This window comes from Glycine soja, chromosome 6, assembly GCF_004193775.1.
Source record: "Glycine soja cultivar W05 chromosome 6, ASM419377v2, whole genome shotgun sequence".
In the NCBI taxonomy this organism is placed as follows: domain Eukaryota; kingdom Viridiplantae; phylum Streptophyta; class Magnoliopsida; order Fabales; family Fabaceae; genus Glycine; species Glycine soja.
In genome coordinates this window covers 5,849,451-5,869,373 of record NC_041007.1, presented here as the reverse complement: position 1 = coordinate 5,869,373, position 19,923 = coordinate 5,849,451, and the positions used below count along the sequence as shown (strand labels likewise).

Genomic DNA, 19,923 nt, shown 5'->3' with positions numbered 1-19,923 from the left:
AAATTGTTTATCGATACTTTTTTTTATCAAACATTAAAACATTTAAATTTGATTTTTTAACATAATTATTATCTTTGTTTTTATCAGTAACGATAATTATTATCTTAGTGTTTACAAAAATAATCATTTTTCCAAAATAATCCGTCCCGAATTAAAAGCGTTTGCAGTTAAGACTAGGTTAGATCTTTTTTACTCTCACTCTTGATTTTTAAGGTTCACACTCACACTCTTGATTTTCTTATGGACAAAAAACTCTTTTTTTTTCTTTCAAAAAATTATCTAAAAGGAAGGATAATTTTGTAGTTTTAGCTATAATCTTTTCCCTCTCTTTAATCAGTGTTGGCCCACGAACTTCAAAAACGTGAAAGTTTTCACATACCAAAAACAACCGAAAATTGATTGGCAGTGGAGATATCTCTAAACCAATAAGTAACAACCAAAAACAAAAGATATCATCATTGCTTTGATAGAGCACATTACAAAGTGATTTCAGACCATGGCATTAGGGATCCCAATGGATTCAATATGTATAATATTTATCTTTATACTTGCATACTCGTAGTCATGTAATATTTGTGGAATAACTACTTTAATCTTATTCTCATTCCTGCTTGATATTTATATACACATATTTTATCTCTAACTCACACTTTATTTATATATAAAGTTAATAAATAAATGAATAAAATATATTGATTAAAAAATTATTATAAATAAATTAAAAATTTACTCTTAACTAATTCAAATATAACATTAAAATAAATAAACATAATATTACATTTGATTCTCTCTCTATATATAATAAATGATTACATAATTCATCATCAAAAATTTAAGAATAATATAAATGATTAGATTAGTTAATTTCATAAATTTTTATTTCAAGACTACTCGTGTAATTTAAGAGATGATTATTTTTTAAATATATTTTTTAGCTAATGAGTAAACATTGTTTTGTTGATAGCTCAACAAGTATACTCATTTTCATAAAAAAAATGAATGCATATCATTAATATACCTCCTAGTTAACTAGGATTAAATAAAAAAATTAACAATAAAATAGTCCTGTGTTTTTCATCATTAGGACAAAAAAAATATTGCATTTTATTTCTTATATATGAGACCGAAGGTATTATTAAAAATAAACAAACATTGATTTGTTGAAATTTACTTCATAAATAAACATTATAAATATAATCATCAAACATTACAAAGATAAGCCATTAAATATAGACAAAAATCTAAACTACTAATATAAGCACCAAATATTTTCAAAAAAAAAGTTGAAGCTTCGAATAACACAAAATATCATTCACAATTTGAAGTCAGTCTTAAAAGAATTTATCGACAAATTCATAAATTTGCACATAAAAAATAATAGTTTAATATTCTTAAATAAAATATTAAAGAAATTTAACATAAGATATGTTGAATTGGAATTCACTATTATATGTTAAACTGTTATTGTTAGTCACAAAATTAGAAAAATATAATTTTTTTATAAAAAAGTATATATATAATATAAATTATTTACATAAGTAACATATTTTAATACATTAATATTTAATATTTATGATATATATGTGAGGAGCTGGGCAAGCATAACGGATACTATAATAGTCATTCTTGCATCCATTCTCATGATAAAGTGTGGGTAAATATCTATCCCCAACCCCAATAAGCGATAAATTACTTTCATTCATACATTACCTCTCTAAGATGTGTGTTTCGAGAACGAACCAAACGAAAACCAGTGGACTTGTAACATTTGAGGAGTTGACAAGGGGGGGAGTGATTGCATGGGCAAAAGATATAAGGCATGGACAAAGAATAGCTCATCACAGGCTTCTAACGTGAGCGCGAGAAATACATGAATAAAATGAAGACACCTGAAAGGAGGAATCTAAAAATTATATAAATATGAGGCTCTATAATTAAAAAATTATTTAAAAATATATTAATTGATACTACCCAACCCGCCTCCCTTACCTCCTATTCCTCAAATATAAATACAAAGAAATCATTATCTTCCTCCTTAATCTCTAAGAACTTTACCTCCTCCCAGCAATGTCTTTCGCATTCCTCCTCTTTGAATCTTCTTTTTTTTTTTTTAGTTCTCCTTTTACTCTTGTAGGTTCTTCAACCCACCTGCCATCAATTTCATCATGTTTTTTTTTTCTTCTCATCCACATTACCACCACATGGCGGTACTTGGAATTTACATCTCTTTAATCCCCTTAGCTCTTACCTTTTGTCTCATTAAAGACTCGTTATGCATATTTATCATCTGTCAAAGTTATTGTAAATTATTCTTCCAAGCAACATTCCCCTCACTTACAGCACCTCATCTCCCTCCCTATCCAAATCATCATTCTCCTGTTCAATGTGATGTATTATCGTTTGTAAGTTCCCCAAAAAAATATTGTTTAAAGTCTTCAATTTCTACTTGAGATCTTTTAAGTTATCCTTTAGTGTATGTTTGCCAGGGTACAAAGAAAAAAATGAAAATTTTAAATTAAAGTAGAGAATAAAAGTATAAGTTGCACAAAATTTTAATGTTCAATCCACTTTTTTTCACTCTCTTTAATCTCTACCAAATGAAACCTTAGGATATATTTAGTTGGGGAAAAGGAGATAAATAGAGAAGAAATCCAGAAAATCTCATGTGAATCCTATACTTTAATTTAAAAATTTATCATTTATTTTTATCCTCCAAATCAAACATGCTCTTAGTACGTACTCATCCCATCCACTCACCTCCAAGCTATCCCAAGCCTTCAATGTTGGATCAAGTTCAAACTATATTTGAGTTAGTTATCATACATAGCTTCGGAATGAGTGAAATACCAACAACATTGTTCAACTTTTAATTAATAGAATTAGAACCACCAGTACATCAGGTCTATCAGCGAGGAGGAAACAACTTGTTTAAACACCAGTTTATGTATGCATGCCTACCTTCCGAATATCGTCTGGCTTCTACATTCAAGATTCTTCTTCTTTTTTTTCTCCTCTTAATCCTCTATACTCCATGCTTTAATCAAAATTTAAATAGCAAAGCATATTGTCGATAAATGAATAAAATATAAAGGTAGAAAAAAAGTTTAAAGCAAAAACTTGCGAATTAGAACTTCGTCGGGCGTTGAGGCAAATGTTATCCAATATCTCGCACGCGGCATCACAAGACTCCGGAGTGAAGGAAGGTACACGTCTGGGTCACGACAACGAGTATTGATTGATTAAAAACTTTCATGACAATGTGATTTTTCTTTCGGGAGAATAATAATAAAAAGTAGAGCAAATAGTCAAATACGGATACCTACTAGTTAGACGCTACAAGCCCACAACAAACCCGTCCAAGTAATTTACTCATTAAGAAAAATATCAAATAATTTTAAAAAATTATAAAGGTGAGATATTTTTTAATTAAAATAGTTTCAAGAATTAATTTAAGTCATTAACATTTTTTTAAGAATTATTTTCTCCCCCTTGTTGTATTTATGGGAGAACCACTGTAATGGAAAGACAGATTCATATGTGTCCAAAATTCTATTAGATTAGAAAATCCTACAAAACCCCAATAGGGTTTTCAGAAAGTTTGTAAGAACAATAAAAAAACTTAAAAAAAAAAAACTGCAGAAGAACCAAAATACTTCATGGAGACATGGACTATATTTTTTTTAAGATCGAGATATGGACTATTTAATGATAGGCTTTCAGAAAATATGCAAGAACACTAAAATAAATAATAGAAGATCCAAAAATTATTTAATGCTTATAATTTTGAAGGACTAATTTTTTTCGGAGATTAAATTGAATCAAATACTTTTTTCAGAAACTAAATTAAGTGCTCATATAAAAAATTAAATTAACAAAAAATGCTAATTAATATCATAAAATATTATAAAACTAAAAATATTTTTTATTAAGACATCATTAATACAACATATCTTATGTTATTTATTTATTTTTAATTATTTTATAAAAAATATTATTAATTTCTTAGTAACACCCTAAAATAATAAACTTATTATTAGCATGCAATTCCATTATTTCCACAAAAAGAGAAATTTATAAGATGCGTTATAAATTATCTTTTATTTTTTTCTCATTTTATCCTTTTCCCTTTTCCACATCCACGTCTCAACAGTACTATCATTTTTTTCTTCCTTGGATAATCCAACAGTACTTGAAAGTTGAATGTCAAAATATCCCACAAAACATTTTCCTCGTAATAATTGCAACTTAAACATGTGATTTTCGAGGTTTTTTTTTTAAAAAAGTCTGACACGGACACCACTGTGCTGTGTTGCTTTGCTTTGCTTTGCCTGTTTTTATTTCAGTTGCAAAGTTAAAAAGAAAGGAAAACAAAATAAAAAGATTCTCCACCACTTAACTTGTTCCTCATTCCTCCGTTTGTTTCCCTGTACTTATTAATGCACAAAGCAGCTTAACTCAAAAGCAGAAGCAGCAACAACAAACATGTCCTTAGGATCCGTTCTGCACTCACAGTAGTTAATGCCTCATTGTGTGTTTCATTATTATTCCCTAACCAACTCTCTTGACCCTGACTTCTTCACTTGTGCTTTTTTTTTTTAGATCAACAAATTAAAGTATTAAACTTTGAGCATCAGATTTTGGTTCTTGTAATTATAATGATGGGGGGTGGGAAGTTTAGTAGTTTTTTTGTTGTTTTTGTGTTGTTGGTGGGGTCAGGGAGTGGGATTGGTGTGAATTGGGGGACACAGTCAACACACCCTTTGTCACCGTCGAAGGTGGTGAAGATGCTGAAGGACAATGGCATTCAGAAGGTGAAGCTTTTTGATGCTGATGCTGGTATCTTGGATGCTCTCAAGAAGTCCGGAATACAGGTCATGGTTGGGATTCCAAATGACATGCTTTATACGCTGGCTAACAGTGTGGAAGCTGCTGAAAAATGGGTTTCCAAGAATGTCTCAAAACATGTCTCTTCTGGAGGAGTGGACATCAGGTACACACTGCACACACACACACACACACACCCTTTTCTCTGTGTTGGGAGATTCTGTTACCAACCATTGGCTGAGTTGAAGTTATGCCTTTACTTGTTTGTCACCGTTTACATTGCTTTGCTTGGTTGTTTATTGATGAAATGGATATGCATAAAAAGAGTTTTTTTTTTTTTTTTTTTTTATATAAGAAATGTGAATGGAAAATGTCAGTTTAATGTAACAACTTGGAATTTATGGTGCAGCCGGGAATGCGAGTTAACTTGGGGCTGAAAATTTCAAGGGAATATAAATTTCTGACTATCTTGTTGATTTTGCATGTTATCCCTAATTTCAAGAGATGCAAAGTAAGGAATTCTTGACAGCTCTGGTTGTTGAACTCTGAAAAATATACTGGTGATGAATTTGTTGCTTCCACAATATTGTAGGACAATCCCTATGAATGTATGACTTCTAACTCAGCTTGCATTCTGTTGGCTGTTGCATGTATTCATTACTGTAAACATTAGTCCTTCTTCTTCTTCTTCGGTGTATTCTTCGTACCCTATGTTTTTGCTCCCTTAAAAATGCATAGTTTCTCTTTGCTAAGCTGTGTTTTGCAGATTTTAATTGTTTGTTGCGTAGTTCTTTTGTTTTGGATATTTGTCCTGGACACTAAAGGACTGTGTTATGTGATACAAAGCTTTTGAGTAGTGGTGGTAGTGGTACTGTAAATGTTAGAAGGAAACATTGCAACTGGAGAGGAAGTGACTTCTAATGAATGGGAATTAAGTGTCTTTCGTAGATGAAGTTGTAGTGGAATACGCAATGTGATGCATTTGTTTCAGGGGTTTAGTTTGTGCTTTGTTATGGTCATATTCAGTTTGGAAGATTGTTCAATGTCTAATCTTTCACATCTTTTACTGTCTAATATATTCCTCTAAATTGTCATATATGCTGATCTGGGAAGGTCCACTAATTGATACCTACTTGGAATGAAATGATGCCCCTTGTTTGAGGTTTCTTAATAGCCCAATCTCCTTAATTTTACATTCATCTATTTATGTAAATGATTGTAGATTCTTATGTCAGAAAGTCATGTGCACTCTTGATGACCAATTGGTCAGACTTGGTTCCTGCCAAAACTTGAAATGGCAATTATATTATATTTTGTTATTCATGAATCATATGGAATCCTTGTTCTCGTATGCAATTAATGGGGCAGTTTCCCAAACATCATTAGATTCGGAAGGTTATGTTTAGGTGGAATCCTTGTCCTTACAACTATTAGCTGAATTTTTTCCTTGTATTTTTTTCCCCCCAATGCCAAAGCCCATTTATGATTTTTTTTTTTTAAAGAGGTTTTTTTTTTTTGATGAATTAAAAGAAAGAGGTTATTGTTTCACTGTTAGTGGAAAGAAAAATTGCTTTTTGTTGACTTATATTAATCATCCTTGTTTTTTGTTCTCTGCATTGCTGAAAGCCATTCTATTGTTAATCTCTGCAAAATGTGGAGCTTAACTTGTTCCTACACATTCTTTCAAAAAAAAAAAAAAACTTGTTTCTACGCAATTTACCAAACAAGTTTTATGTAAATAAATTGTGCAATTAGAGTTGGAGTTCAACTACTCATTTGATGGCATGTGATCTCTGCTGCAGTAAGATTCCTCTGTAATATAATTCGTGGGTGTATATGATGTTTATTTCTATTCTGATCCTTTGCCAACTGGGGAAAAAACTAGAGATTTTCCTTATTGGGTCAACAACACTTACCTTTGTAAGAATTAATGGTTTCCCTTCTAGAAGATCAAGATTCAAGAAAGTATATGTCAGCATCAATGGTGATTTATCCTTGTTTTTTGTTCTAAAAATTAGGTTTATTAATTCATTTATCATCACTTCAGTAATTACTTGAGCTCTATGGTGATCGATCTTTTTTTTTTTTTTTTTTATCAGCAAAGATATATATATATATAAAATCTGAGTACCAGAGGTTCTAAAATACAAAGATTTGGTTAACCATACATTTGGTTCCAAATATCAGACTAAATGAAGTCTAGATAGGAACCAAAGCCAGGCCACAAACATGGTAGTAATAGCTACTGTTAGTCTATGTTTCTATCCTCTGCTAATACACAAACCCTGCTCTAAGATTGCTAGACCATTGATTAAAATGAATTGAAAAATCTTTCTCCAAATTTCTCAGCCATGTCCAGAGTAAGAAAGCTGCCCCATCCATCAATTTGTTGTTTGGAGAAAATTATCTTGTTGCTCTGTTGCCATATAGTCCAAGTCAAAGCCAATCACCAACATTTCCACCTATTAACCCTTATCCCATCAGCCATTATGGATCCATGTTGGAGGAAATGATGTCTTGGGTTTTGCGGGAAAACACCTAAGATGTTCACCCAAGACAAAGATTTTCACCAAATAGGGGATGATTTTACTGCAGTGAAAGAACAAGTGTCATCCTTATATCCAGCCCTACGTAGTAGCATATGAAATTTGCGAGGCTCAAAATGCATGTCATCCTAATTTTTTGTTGGAGGCAGTATGTGGTTAGAACTCACAAGGAGATAGATAGGAATATTTGCTTTATTGAAGGAAACAGTGTTGCAACTTTATTATCAGTGGATCTAGCTCATGCATTATGGATAATGCCGTGTGTTTCCTACATTTCTGATTTCACCAATTGTAAACTTCACACTATGTATTATTTTTTCTTACACTTTATACCTTGTGGGTTTTGCAAGGTACGTTGCAGTGGGGAATGAACCATTCTTGTCAACCTACAACGGTTCCTTCGAAGCCACAACTCTTCCAGCTCTCCAAAACATCCAGGCAGCTCTCACAAAATCCGGTTTGAGCAAACGTGTCAAAGTCACTGTCCCCTTAAATGCCGATGTATACCAAAGCTCATCCGAAAAGCCATCGGATGGCGGTTTCAGACCTGACATCAACAATGTGATGCTGCAGATTGTCAAGTTCCTTAACAACAACGGAGCTCCCTTCACAGTGAACATCTATCCTTTCATCAGCCTCTATGCAGACCCCAATTTCCCTGTTGACTACGCCTTCTTTAACGGCTACCAGCCCGCCATAAACGACAACGGAAGAAACTATGACAACGTGTTTGATGCCAACCATGACACTCTAGTATGGGCACTGCAGAAGAATGGCTTCGGAAACCTGCCTATAATTGTGGGGGAAATAGGGTGGCCAACAGACGGGGACCGAAATGCAAACCTTCAATATGCACAACGTTTTAACCAAGGTTTCATGTCACGTTACATGTCTGGAAAGGGTACCCCAATGAGGCCTGGTCCTATAGATGCTTATTTGTTTAGTCTCATAGATGAAGATGCCAAAAGCATTCAGCCAGGTAACTTTGAGCGTCATTGGGGCATGTTTTACTTCGATGCACAACCCAAATACCAACTTAACCTTGGGTCAGCACGAGGTAACGGGCTAGTAGGTGCTAGTGGTGTTGATCATTTGGCTAAAAAGTGGTGTGTTTTGAAACCCTCAGCAAACCTTAATGATGACCAACTTGCACCTAGTGTGGCCTATGCTTGTCAAAATGCTGATTGCACTAGTCTTGGGTATGGAACTTCTTGTGGCAATTTAGATGTGCATGGTAACATTTCTTATGCTTTTAATAGCTACTATCAGATAAATGACCAGATGGATAGTGCATGCAAATTCCCCAGCCTTTCCATGATCACTGACAAGGACCCTTCTGTAGGAGATTGCAAGTTCAGAATCATGATCCAGACAGATTCTGCGGAGCTACATGGAAAAGTTGGATATCTAACAACAGTGCTATGTTTTTTTGTACTTTTGCTATTCTGTAATCCTTGGTTTTGATTTGGCTTGCTTTTCGACTCGTATCGGATCAAGTAAACTTTGTAGCAACTAGCAAGTGTAAGAAAGAAAACGCGTTACAATGTTTTATCACTGCACTAATGTTGTCTGTCGTACTTGTCCCTGTCCCATAATTGTTTATTTTCTTATAAATTTACATTAGAACGTAAGAAAGTACTATGAAAGGATTATTTAATGTTTTAAATTATTTTTTAGAAAATGTAAGGATGATTTTTGTGTTTTGGATGTAATAAATATTTTTTAATTTCTTATCACGTGTTCATAAGTAGGATTGTTCAACGAGGGTTTACCGGTTGGTAGAAGATTTTGATAATATGCACAAAGTTAGGTTATGATATCAATGTAACCATTGCACACACAAAGAAAGTATTCATATTAATCATTGTGGATCAATTATGTGTGAGTTTGTTTTAGCTAATACTTGATGGAAAAGAGTTTTATTATTATTTTATCCAACTAAAATAAAATTATATTTAGTATAAATTAGAGCAATTTGCTCCTCTAGCATGACATGCAGACACAAAAATACACTGTCCATACTTTTTAAAATGCAAAATATATATATATATATATATATATATATATATATATATATATATATATATATATATATATTCTTAACATGTGTAACTTTTTTTTACGACTGAACAATTTTATATATACTATTGATGAGATAAAAAATATGACACGTGTCTCAATAAAAATTGTATTATTAATGATCTCTATATAAATTATAATAGTTTTCTTGAATGAGAGTGCTTGGGCATTATTCAATTAAAGCATTTTTAGAAATTTTTCTTTACCTTTTATCTCCTTCAACCTATCCATTCTAATTTATTTTAATTATAACTTAATCTTTAATATAAATTGAAAGTAACATTGTACTATAACAAATTATTTATTATAAATCTAAAACATATTTTTATATTTAAAAATATTTTACTTATTATTAATTTTAATTATATTACTTTATATAGTTGATTTTTAGAAATATTTATTTAGAATAAATTTTAATTATATTGTTTTTGCTTTACTAAAATTTAATTATATAAAATAAACACTTGTACAACTAAAATAAATAATTAATAATATATAGATAACAATGTCTGAGTGCCCAGTAGAAGAAATAGTAATAGATACTCCTTGCCTTCCTATTTATAATATCTAAACTTTGCATTAATTATTTTTATACTAAAAATATCTCACAATAAAAGAAGAAAAATAATGTATTTGACAAATAATTAGAAGAGAATAAAGTATTACTAAAAAAGACTTTAAAAAATATATAAATTTAAGATAAATTTGTTGTTACCAACTAAATTAATCATTTTTTTTTAATATTGATAAATTAGATATTGAGTTTTATAAATAAAAAGATATAAAGTAATCTTGTGTCCTTGAGTATACATGATCATTTTTTTAATTTTGTTTGTCCCTTTTTATAAGATCTCTTTCTAATTTTTAGATGCATTAATTATATTTTTTCTTATCTATTCTTACTTTTTTTCTTACTTAACTTGTATACTTTTACTTAATTATTATTTTTTCCGACATTAATGAGAAATAATTAAATGAATAGAATTATAAGAAAGATAATTTTGGAATGATGATATAAATAATTAACAAAGTGAATGTGATTAATTAAACTAATTATTTTTTAAAAAATGTGAATGAGTTGAAAGGATCTTATAATTAGGGACACAAAGAGTAACATATAGATTTCGTTGATAAAAAAAATAGATTCTATTTAATGATCATCGATATAAAAAAAATATAAAATAAGCACCAACTAATACAAAGTAATAGCGGTTTGTATCTTGTATCTATTAATGAAGTTCGAATTTTAATTGGTTATCCATGAAGATTAATCACCACTTTCACCAAAAAGTATTTGGTATCAATATTATAATAAAAGAAGTAAAAAATATACAGCGCAATAAAAGGTACAAAATATACAACACATAAAAAAACGTACAAAATATATATAATGTTTGGGCCTGGTCCTTGAAGGTAACGGGCATTTCCTGGGTAGGTTTAAGAAGCGGGTCGGATATCTCCGGAAGCTTCCGATCCATCATCGCGTTGGTGTTAGTTTATGCGGTGCCCTTTCTCACTGTTTCTCCTTCTTTCTTTTTCTTTCTTCTTCATTCATTTATTCTCTCTTCCTTTCGCTCTCACCTTTGTAACAAAACAACTCAAACTCTGCTTACGATCATATCAACTCTAGTACGTAATATAGAAGATACATACATATAGCATATTCATAATTAAACACACAGAAAAAAAAAATAACTTAATCAAATCATATATTATCATCATCATACGGTTATCTTGTCTCAGTGTCGCTGATGATGGAGGATCAAGCGAATCAAGCGCCACCGCCGCAGGATGAAGAGGAGGATTCTAAGAAGGAGGAAGAGGAATTGATTGCGAAGGTCAACAAACTCATGGAGAAGATTACTTCTGCACCTGATAACCCTAACGCCACCGTCCTCCACGCCCTTGCCTCTATTCTTGAAGCGCAAGAGTCACGGTATGTTTTGTTATCTGTGTTTTTGTTTTAACAGTTTTCTTCACACACGCTCGTCATTTATTTGATTCCTTTTGGAATAGTTTCTTAGGTGTTGATATCTGAATGTATCTGTAAATTCGGTTTTTTATTTTTATGAATGTCAATTTTATGCCATCTATGTGCTCGGTTCTGGTTTAGATTCTGAAAACTGTACCTATAATATTTTTGGGAGTTTTATTTTCTTTTTTTTTTCTACTGCCTTCTAGTTTTCTGTGGATAATTTATTTTTGCAATGTAGATACATGGAAGAGAATGGTCATTCTTCCTCCAGCACTGCACGTGCTGCGCATATCATTGGTCGCCTTGGCGGTTTAATCCGGGTATTTTCTTGTCCATTATTGATTATTCTTTTTGCTAATTTCGGTGTAGAGTTTTTTCTTAAGCTAATTTATTGTATTAAATTATTGAGATTGTACTTTTGGCTCTTCTGGACTTTGCAGGAAAATGATGAGTTCTTTGAGTTGATATCTTCAAAGTTTCTGTTAGAAACAAGATACTCGACTTCCATTCAAGCTGCTTCTGGCAGACTTCTCCTGTGCTGTTCCCTCACTTGGATTGTAGGATTTCGTTTTTTTTTACTTGTTTCTTTTTTGTTTTAATTCTTTTCACCCAATTGTTCTGATGAAGTGTAAATGGACAGTATCCTCATGTTTTTGAAGAATCTGTCATGGAAAACATAAAAAATTGGGTGATGGATGATAACACCGGGTTGCCTGCTGAAGAGCAGAATTTGAGGCATAATCCAGGTAGAAGTGAGGCGGCCTCAGATTCTGAAATGTTGAAAACCTATTCTACTGGACTCCTTGCTGTGTGTTTGGACGGGTATGCTATGCTGCTCAATCTTTAGGATATTTTTCAGATTTATTGCTTTGATGTTTGGCTTCCAGTTGATGCTGGTGGTTATCTTGCTTATCCCTATTTTATTTCTTTCTTATTTTTTTTCCTTAATTAACTTTGGAATGATCTCAGTCAAGGTCAAATAGTGGAAGACGTATTGACATCTGGCTTGTCAGCTAAGCTAATGCGTTATCTTCGTATAAGCGTGCTGGGAGAGACAAGTGGCAACCAGAAAGATGTTACTCATATAACAGAGAGTAGGCATGCATCTACGAATACTTCAGCAAGAGGTAGAGACGATGGTCGTGGTAGATTTCGCCAGCTCCTCGAATCAAATCATTTAGATGATACTAAGATGATTGATGAGAGATCTTTAGATGACGTAACTCTTGAAAGGGTAGATGGTGAACCACCCGATGGGCTTGGTGAAGGTACTGATGTCCACAAGGTAGATTCTGATGGGGAGGATACATGGCGCTGTAGAGATATACGTGATGGAAGGATAAAATATGGTGAGCATGACGATAATATTAGAGATGACTCTTCAAGGCGGCGTGCAAACCGTGGATGGGGAAGATCTAGAGGGAAAGGTAGGGTCAATGAAGGGGCTGTAGAAAGTGATCCTATTTTGTCGTCTCCTGGATCTGGAAGTAGATTAGGACAGGGGCGGAGTGTTAGAGACAGAAGCATATTGAGGAATGCTGACGTTAGGAGGGGGGCTGATTCTAAGAAGACCCTTGGCAGGATCCCTTCCGAGGCTTCTGCTTTTGAAAGAGAGGATGATGATGATTGTTTCGAAGAGTGCCGAATTGGTAGTAAAGATATTACCGATCTGGTCCGGAAGGCAGTCCGATCTGCTGAAGCTGAAGCTAGATCAGCCAATGCACCTGAAGAAGCTGTCAAAGCAGCTGGTGATGCTGCCGCTGACCTTGTTAAAACTGCAGCTTCTGAGGTATGCTTGTGTTCATTTATTTTTTTCTCCTGAAACCTAAAATTGTACTTTGTGCTTACATATATGCCTATGTGATTGTGATTGTGTATCAGTACTTTATAGTTTAAACTCAATGCTAAAATAGTTTGTTTCACATTTTTTCAGGAATATAAATCCAGCAATGATGAAGAAGCAGCTTTTTTGGCTGCTTCGAGAGCTACATCAACTGTTATTGATGCTGCATCTGCAGTTGAAGTTTCAAGGTATGTCAGAATATAGTTTACAAGTACCTTTTAAGATCTGATTATATACATGAACTGTTCTTTAATAATGTTGTTCTTTGGTTGGTGGCAGGAGTTCTATCTGCGACAATACTGTGACAGAGAATGTGAGTGGCAAAGAAACGGAAACTAATGAGGATGTTGAAGAGTACTTCATCCCAGATACTAAATCACTTGCACAGTTGAGGGAAAAATATTGCATTCAGTGTCTTGAGTTACTTGGAGAATATGTAGAAGTTCTTGGCCCTGTGTTGCATGAGAAGGGGGTTGATGTGTGTCTTGGACTTCTGCAGAAGAATTCTAAACATTGGGAGGCATCCAAAGTTGCTTTGCTGTTGCCTGATGTCATGAAGCTAATCTGTGCTTTGGCTGCACATAGGAAATTTGCTGCACTATTTGTGGACCGTGGGGGAATGCAAAAGCTGCTTGATGTCCCTAGAATGCCACAAACTTTCTTTGGTCTTTCTTCTTGTCTATTTACTATTGGTTCTCTTCAGGTATTCTTGTTGTTTAATAGTAGTGATAATTCCGAATTGAGATGCCCACAAATGTTATTAAGTTCTCTCTCTTTCACACACAACACTGCTATATTTTCTGACCCTAAATGATTATTTCAGGGAATCATGGAACGAGTTTGTGCTCTTCCATCAAAAGTTGTTAATGAAGTTGTTGAGTTAGCTCTCCAACTCCTTGACTGCAATCAAGACCAAGCCCGTAAGAATGCAGCATTGTTTTTTGCTGCTGCATTTGTCTTCAGAGCAGTTCTTGATGCCTTTGATTCCCTGGATGGATTACAAAAATTACTTGGCCTTCTAAATGATGCTGCTTCAGTAAGATCAGGAGTAAATTCTGGAGCCTTGAATTTATCTAACTCAGGATCACTTCGAAATGATCGATCATCTGCTGAAGTGCTGACGTCATCTGAGAAGCAGATAGCCTATCACACTTGTGTTGCTTTGCGGCAATATTTCAGGGCACATCTCCTTGTCTTAGTGGATTCCATTCGTCCAAACAAAAGCAACCGTAGTGCTGCTAGAAATATTCCAAGTGTAAGGGCTGTGTACAAGCCGCTTGATATTAGTAATGAGGCAATGGATGCAGTATTCCTACAATTACAAAAGGATCGGAAGTTAGGTCCTGCATTTGTGAGAACACGTTGGCTAGCAGTTGAGAAGTTCTTGGCATCTAATGGACATATTACTATGTTGGAATTGTGTCAGGTATGACAGTTATTTTACACATTCCCCATATCTTGCAATTTATTTATTTATTGTTCTCTTGGTTGTCTGTAGGCCCCACCTGTTGAGCGATATCTGCATGATTTGCTTCAGTATGCATTGGGTGTTCTTCACATTGTTACATTGGTACCTAGCAGTCGTAAGATGATTGTAAATGTAACATTAAGCAATAATCGTGTTGGTATCGCGGTAATTTTGGATGCTGCAAATATAGCTAGTAATCATGTGGACCCTGAGGTAAGCTTCTTTTGCTAGCAATTTTAGTGTACACTGCCCTAATTTCTGCAGGTGGTAATAGAAAGTCTTTTAGGATTTTGACTGACATACTGAGTATCCAATATGGTATCTTAACTTTTGTTTGCAAACACTTTTCCATTTCAGATAATTCAACCGGCATTAAATGTTTTAGTCAATCTTGTTTGCCCTCCTCCTTCAATCAGCAATAAACCAGCTATGGTTGCACAAGGTCAGCAATTGGCATCTTCCCAAACATCTAATGGTCCTCCCTCAGAGGCTAGAGATAGAAATGCTGAACGTAATGTCTCAGATAGAGCTGTTCACTCTACCAGCCAGATTGATCCTAGGGAGAGGAATGGGGAGTCCAATGCTGTAGATCGAGGCAGTGCTTCAGGATTAAGTACACAGCCTGTTAATAGTCTTCCACAAACTCCTGTTGCTTCTGCAGCTTCAGGATTGGTTGGCGACCGAAGAATATCTTTGGGTGCAGGAGCAGGTTGTGCTGGCCTTGCTGCACAATTGGAACAAGGATATCGTCAGGCAAGAGAGGTTGTCCGCTCTAATAATGGTATAAAGGTTCTTCTGCATCTCCTCCAACCGCGCATATACTCACCTCCTGCTGCTCTGGACTGTCTTCGTGCTCTAGCATGTCGAGTCCTGCTTGGATTAGCCAGAGATGATACTATCGCACACATATTGACAAAGCTTCAGGTGAAGAACATTAACTGATAAGATTTCTATTGAACTCAATCATACTCAAACTGGACCTTATCCTTTTGATGCTGGTTTTTGGTGGGTTTGGATTTGTCAGTATCAGGTGTTGACATTGAGATAACTCCGCTTCAACTTTTTCCTTGTATACCAGTTTAAATTCTGTTCTAATGATGGCTTCCGAAAAAAAATACATTTTGCCAAATGTTGAATTCAATATCCTGATTTTTTTTGTATGGGTGTTCTAGGTTGGGAAAAAGCTATCGGAACTGATTCGGGATTCAGGCAGCCAAACACTTGGAACAGAGCAGGGTAGGTGGCAAGCTGAACTTTCCCAGGCTGCAATTGAGCTAATTGGGGTGAGCATTTCCATTCTTTGGTGAAGCTGAAGTTTGTGTTTCAGGGTTTATTGGTTGGATTAAAAACCTTGTTCTGGAGCTATGTTTTGTGTTTACTGTTTTTCATGTGCATCTATTTAATTGACTTGTAAGGTGAGGGTTGCCCCCCACTTATATGTGCACTTATGCAGTGATCTTGCATAAACAAAAAAAAAGATAAATAGATATAGTATTGTGCTTTATGAAGGCTGATATTGATACTTCTGTTGAAATTGTATTTGTAGATTGTTACTAATTCAGGGCGTGCAAGTACATTAGCTGCTACTGATGCAGCTACTCCAACTTTAAGGCGCATAGAAAGAGCAGCTATAGCTGCTGCGACTCCTATTACTTACCATTCAAGGTTTTTTTTCTCTCTCTAAATTTTACTGTTCAGGATTTTCCTATTCATGTGCTGCCCCCCTTCCACCCCTTGGTGGAGCCCTTTTGATGACTCTTTTGTGTTATGTTTATCTTGTTCAGGGAACTCCTGCTCCTAATCCACGAACACCTACAGGCATCTGGATTGGCACAAACTGCTTCTATGTTGCTTAAAGAGGCTCAGTTGACTCCTTTGCCATCATTGGTTCCTCCCTCTTCTCTTGCACAACAACCCATCACACAGGAAGCTTCTTCAACACAAATTCAGTGGCCCTCTGGTCGTGCTCTTTCAGGATTTCTCACTCACAAATTAAGGTTTAATGCAAAGGATGATGATGCCGGCTTGAAAAGTGATTCTGTCTCTGCAAAGAAAAAATCACTGACTTTCTCATCATCTTTTCATTCAAGATTTCAACACCTTGACTCTCAGTCATCAGTGAAGAAATTGTCAGATACTGGTAAAGAGTCATCCGAAACTACTGTGGTAGAGACTACATTTGGATCTTCAGTGAAACATAACATTGATACTGGATCTCAGTTTAAGACTCCAATTACCTTGCCAGCGAAACGTAAATTATCTGATTTGAAGGATATATCAATGTTTTCATCGTCTGGAAAACGATTAAACGTTGGAGATCAAGGATTTCGTTCTCCTATTTGTTCAAGTGTAATTCGTAAAAGCTGCCTGCAGAGTGATGCTGTTGGGCTTTTCTCACCAACCTGTAACCTGAAACAGAGCCGTTGTATGGGTGACTTGGTGGATGAGAACCATAGTATTTCAAATCTAGTTCAGATGACACCATCTTCTCAAGTATTAAATGACCTTCAGCCCAACAATGCTGAGCGTGTAACATTAGATTCTTTGGTGGTTCAATATTTGAAGCATCAGCATCGCCAATGCCCAGCTCCTATTACCACTCTTCCTCCACTGTCTCTTCTGCATCCACATGTCTGTCCTGAACCAAAGCGAAGCCTAGATGCCCCTTCTAATGTGACAGCTCGGCTTGGTACACGTGAATTTAAATATATGTATGGGGGAGTGCATGGGAATCGCAGGGATCGTCAATTTGTTTACAGTCGGTTTAGGCCGTGGCGTACTTGTCGGGATGATGCTGGTGCCTTGTTAACATGCATTACATTTGTTGGGGACTCTTCTCATATTGCTGTTGGAAGCCATAATGGGGAGCTCAAATTTTTTGACTCCAACAACAGCAATGTGGTGGAGAGCTACACAGGTCACCAGTCTCCTTTGACTCTTGTTCAGTCTTTTGTTTCTGGTGAGACCCAGCTATTACTTTCTTCAAGCTCCCAAGATGTTAGGTTGTGGGATGCAACATCGATTTTAGGTGGTCCTAGCCATTCATTTGAAGGATGCAAGGCTGCCAGGTTTAGCAATTCTGGGAATGTTTTTGCAGCCTTGTCATCAGAATCTGCACGACGGGAAATTTTGTTATATGATATCCAAACATGTCATATAGAGTCAAAGTTGTCAGATACATTTGCAGCTTCTACAGGGCGAGGTCATGTTTATTCGTTAATCCATTTTAACCCTTCTGACTCAATGCTGCTTTGGAATGGTGTCTTGTGGGACCGGCGGGTTTCTGGGCCTGTTCATCGGTTTGATCAGTTTACAGACTATGGTGGTGGAGGTTTTCATCCTGCTGGCAACGAGGTATGCATAATCTTGCATCTGTCTAAATAATAGAATTTTGAAACAACCAAGCCATATTGTTCTATTACAATTTATCATGTAGGGTAATTATAAATTTGGAGGAAAATTATCTTATATTGACTACAAGTGAAAACTGAGAGAATAGTCATATGTAAAATGTAGGTATACTTATTATTCTGTATGGAAGTGGATGAAGGGATGCTTAAAGGTTTGAATATAAATCTTGTTGTGAAAAAAGATTTTTGTGATTACCCCCCGATAATTCTAGAATTATTGAATTTGACACAAGGACTGCATTATAGTGACTGTAAAAGTCTCTGAAAAGTTAAAGGTACAAGACAGATTATATAACCAATGACCTGAACTAATGGGCCTATGGCCCAATACTGAAAGATATTCTCACAGTGACCATATAGTATTTTTAATTATTTGATTTGATTATACTTTTCATCTACAAGGTGGTTTTCTGACCTTTATCCATTTATGCTGGATAAAAAATTGTTTAATCAGGTTATTATAAACTCTGAAGTCTGGGATTTGCGCAAGTTCAGACTGCTACGCAGTGTACCTTCATTAGATCAAACATCAATAACATTCAATGCACGTGGTGATGTAATGTATGCAATTCTGAGGAGAAATCTTGAGGATGTAATGTCAGCAGTCCACACTCGTCGTGTCAAGCATCCTCTTTTTGCAGCTTTCCGCACAGTGGATGCGATAAATTATTCTGACATTGCAACTATCCCTGTGGATCGCTGTGTTCTTGATTTTGCAGCTGAGCCAACAGATTCATTTGTTGGGCTGATTACTATGGATGATCAAGATGAGATGTATGCTTCTGCCAGAATCTATGAAATTGGTCGTCGGAGGCCAACTGATGATGATTCTGATCCTGATGATGCTGAAAGTGAGGAGGAAGACGAGGATGATGATGACGACGATCCTGATGTTGATCCTCTGTTAGGCCCTGGTCTTGGTGGGGATAGTTGCAGTGATGCTGATGACATGAGCAATGATGACGATGATGATAGTGTGAGTGATCTGGATGAAGATGGAGATTTCATTTTGGATGACGTAGATTTTGATGGAGGACCTGGCATTTTGGAAATTGTGACAGAAGGTGATGAGGATGATGATGATGATAGTCAGCTACTTGAATCCCTAAGTAGTAGTGACGATGAGGATTTTGTGGGTAATGGCTTTGGTTATTAATTTTCAATCGAGGAGAAGCTGTAATTATTTATTTCTTCATCATATTCATTTTAGAGCGAAATGTTAATTTTGGCTCAAAATTTTGCTGTTTTCTTTTACCTTTTTATGTCCTCTGCGATTTTATGATGCTGAAAGGGTCTAGAAGCGCAGTTGTATATAATAATGTTAAAAAAACCGATGGCCTATGATCTTTCTTTTTTGATCCGGATGTTGGGAGCAGAGATGTCAATGTTCGTAGTAACAAGGTTATAGAGGAAGAAAGAGTATATTCCTTAACTTGCTTTATGCAACTTCTCAATTTCGTGTTCTATCCGGGGTCACTTGGAAAGTGCGAATATAAATGCATTATTGCACGCTTAATTAAGAGTGTCTATCATTTGTTTTAATTTTTAGTTCAGAATTTGAAAAGAAAAAAAAAATCCGGTTTATCTAGTTTTTATTTGCTTCCGTTTTTTCATCTGGTCTCATTTGTGAAAATCATAATGCTCTTTAAGCATCTTTGTGAATTGAATTGAATTGATTTTAAAGAGAAAAATAATTCAATTGAATTTTTTTGATTTTGTTAATTTATCATTTCATTAGTTTAATTTAAAATTTTAATTCAATCTGATTCAATTTAAAA

The 19,923-nt window shown here is 34.8% G+C and overlaps 2 protein-coding genes across 2 annotated transcripts; both read left to right on the top strand.

Annotated features, from left to right (window-relative positions):
* The first annotated feature begins 4,356 nt into the window (after positions 1-4,356).
* LOC114415050 (glucan endo-1,3-beta-glucosidase 5-like) lies at positions 4,357-8,947 on the top strand. The gene is made up of 2 exons (XM_028379554.1): positions 4,357-4,990; positions 7,721-8,947. Exons 1-2 carry the CDS (start codon positions 4,656-4,658, stop codon positions 8,832-8,834), a joined length of 1,449 nt encoding a protein of 482 aa, XP_028235355.1. The 5' UTR covers positions 4,357-4,655; the 3' UTR covers positions 8,835-8,947.
* Positions 8,948-10,953: 2,006 nt separating this feature from the next.
* LOC114415049 (DDB1- and CUL4-associated factor homolog 1-like) lies at positions 10,954-19,598 on the top strand. The gene is made up of 15 exons (XM_028379553.1): positions 10,954-11,078; positions 11,193-11,385; positions 11,663-11,744; positions 11,865-11,981; positions 12,065-12,246; positions 12,394-13,213; positions 13,358-13,455; positions 13,547-13,970; positions 14,091-14,693; positions 14,766-14,948; positions 15,093-15,659; positions 15,908-16,018; positions 16,282-16,400; positions 16,520-18,089; positions 18,600-19,598. Coding segments are annotated over exons 1-15 (5,772 nt in total). The 5' UTR covers positions 10,954-11,077; the 3' UTR covers positions 19,302-19,598.
* Positions 19,599-19,923: the final 325 nt, after the last annotated feature.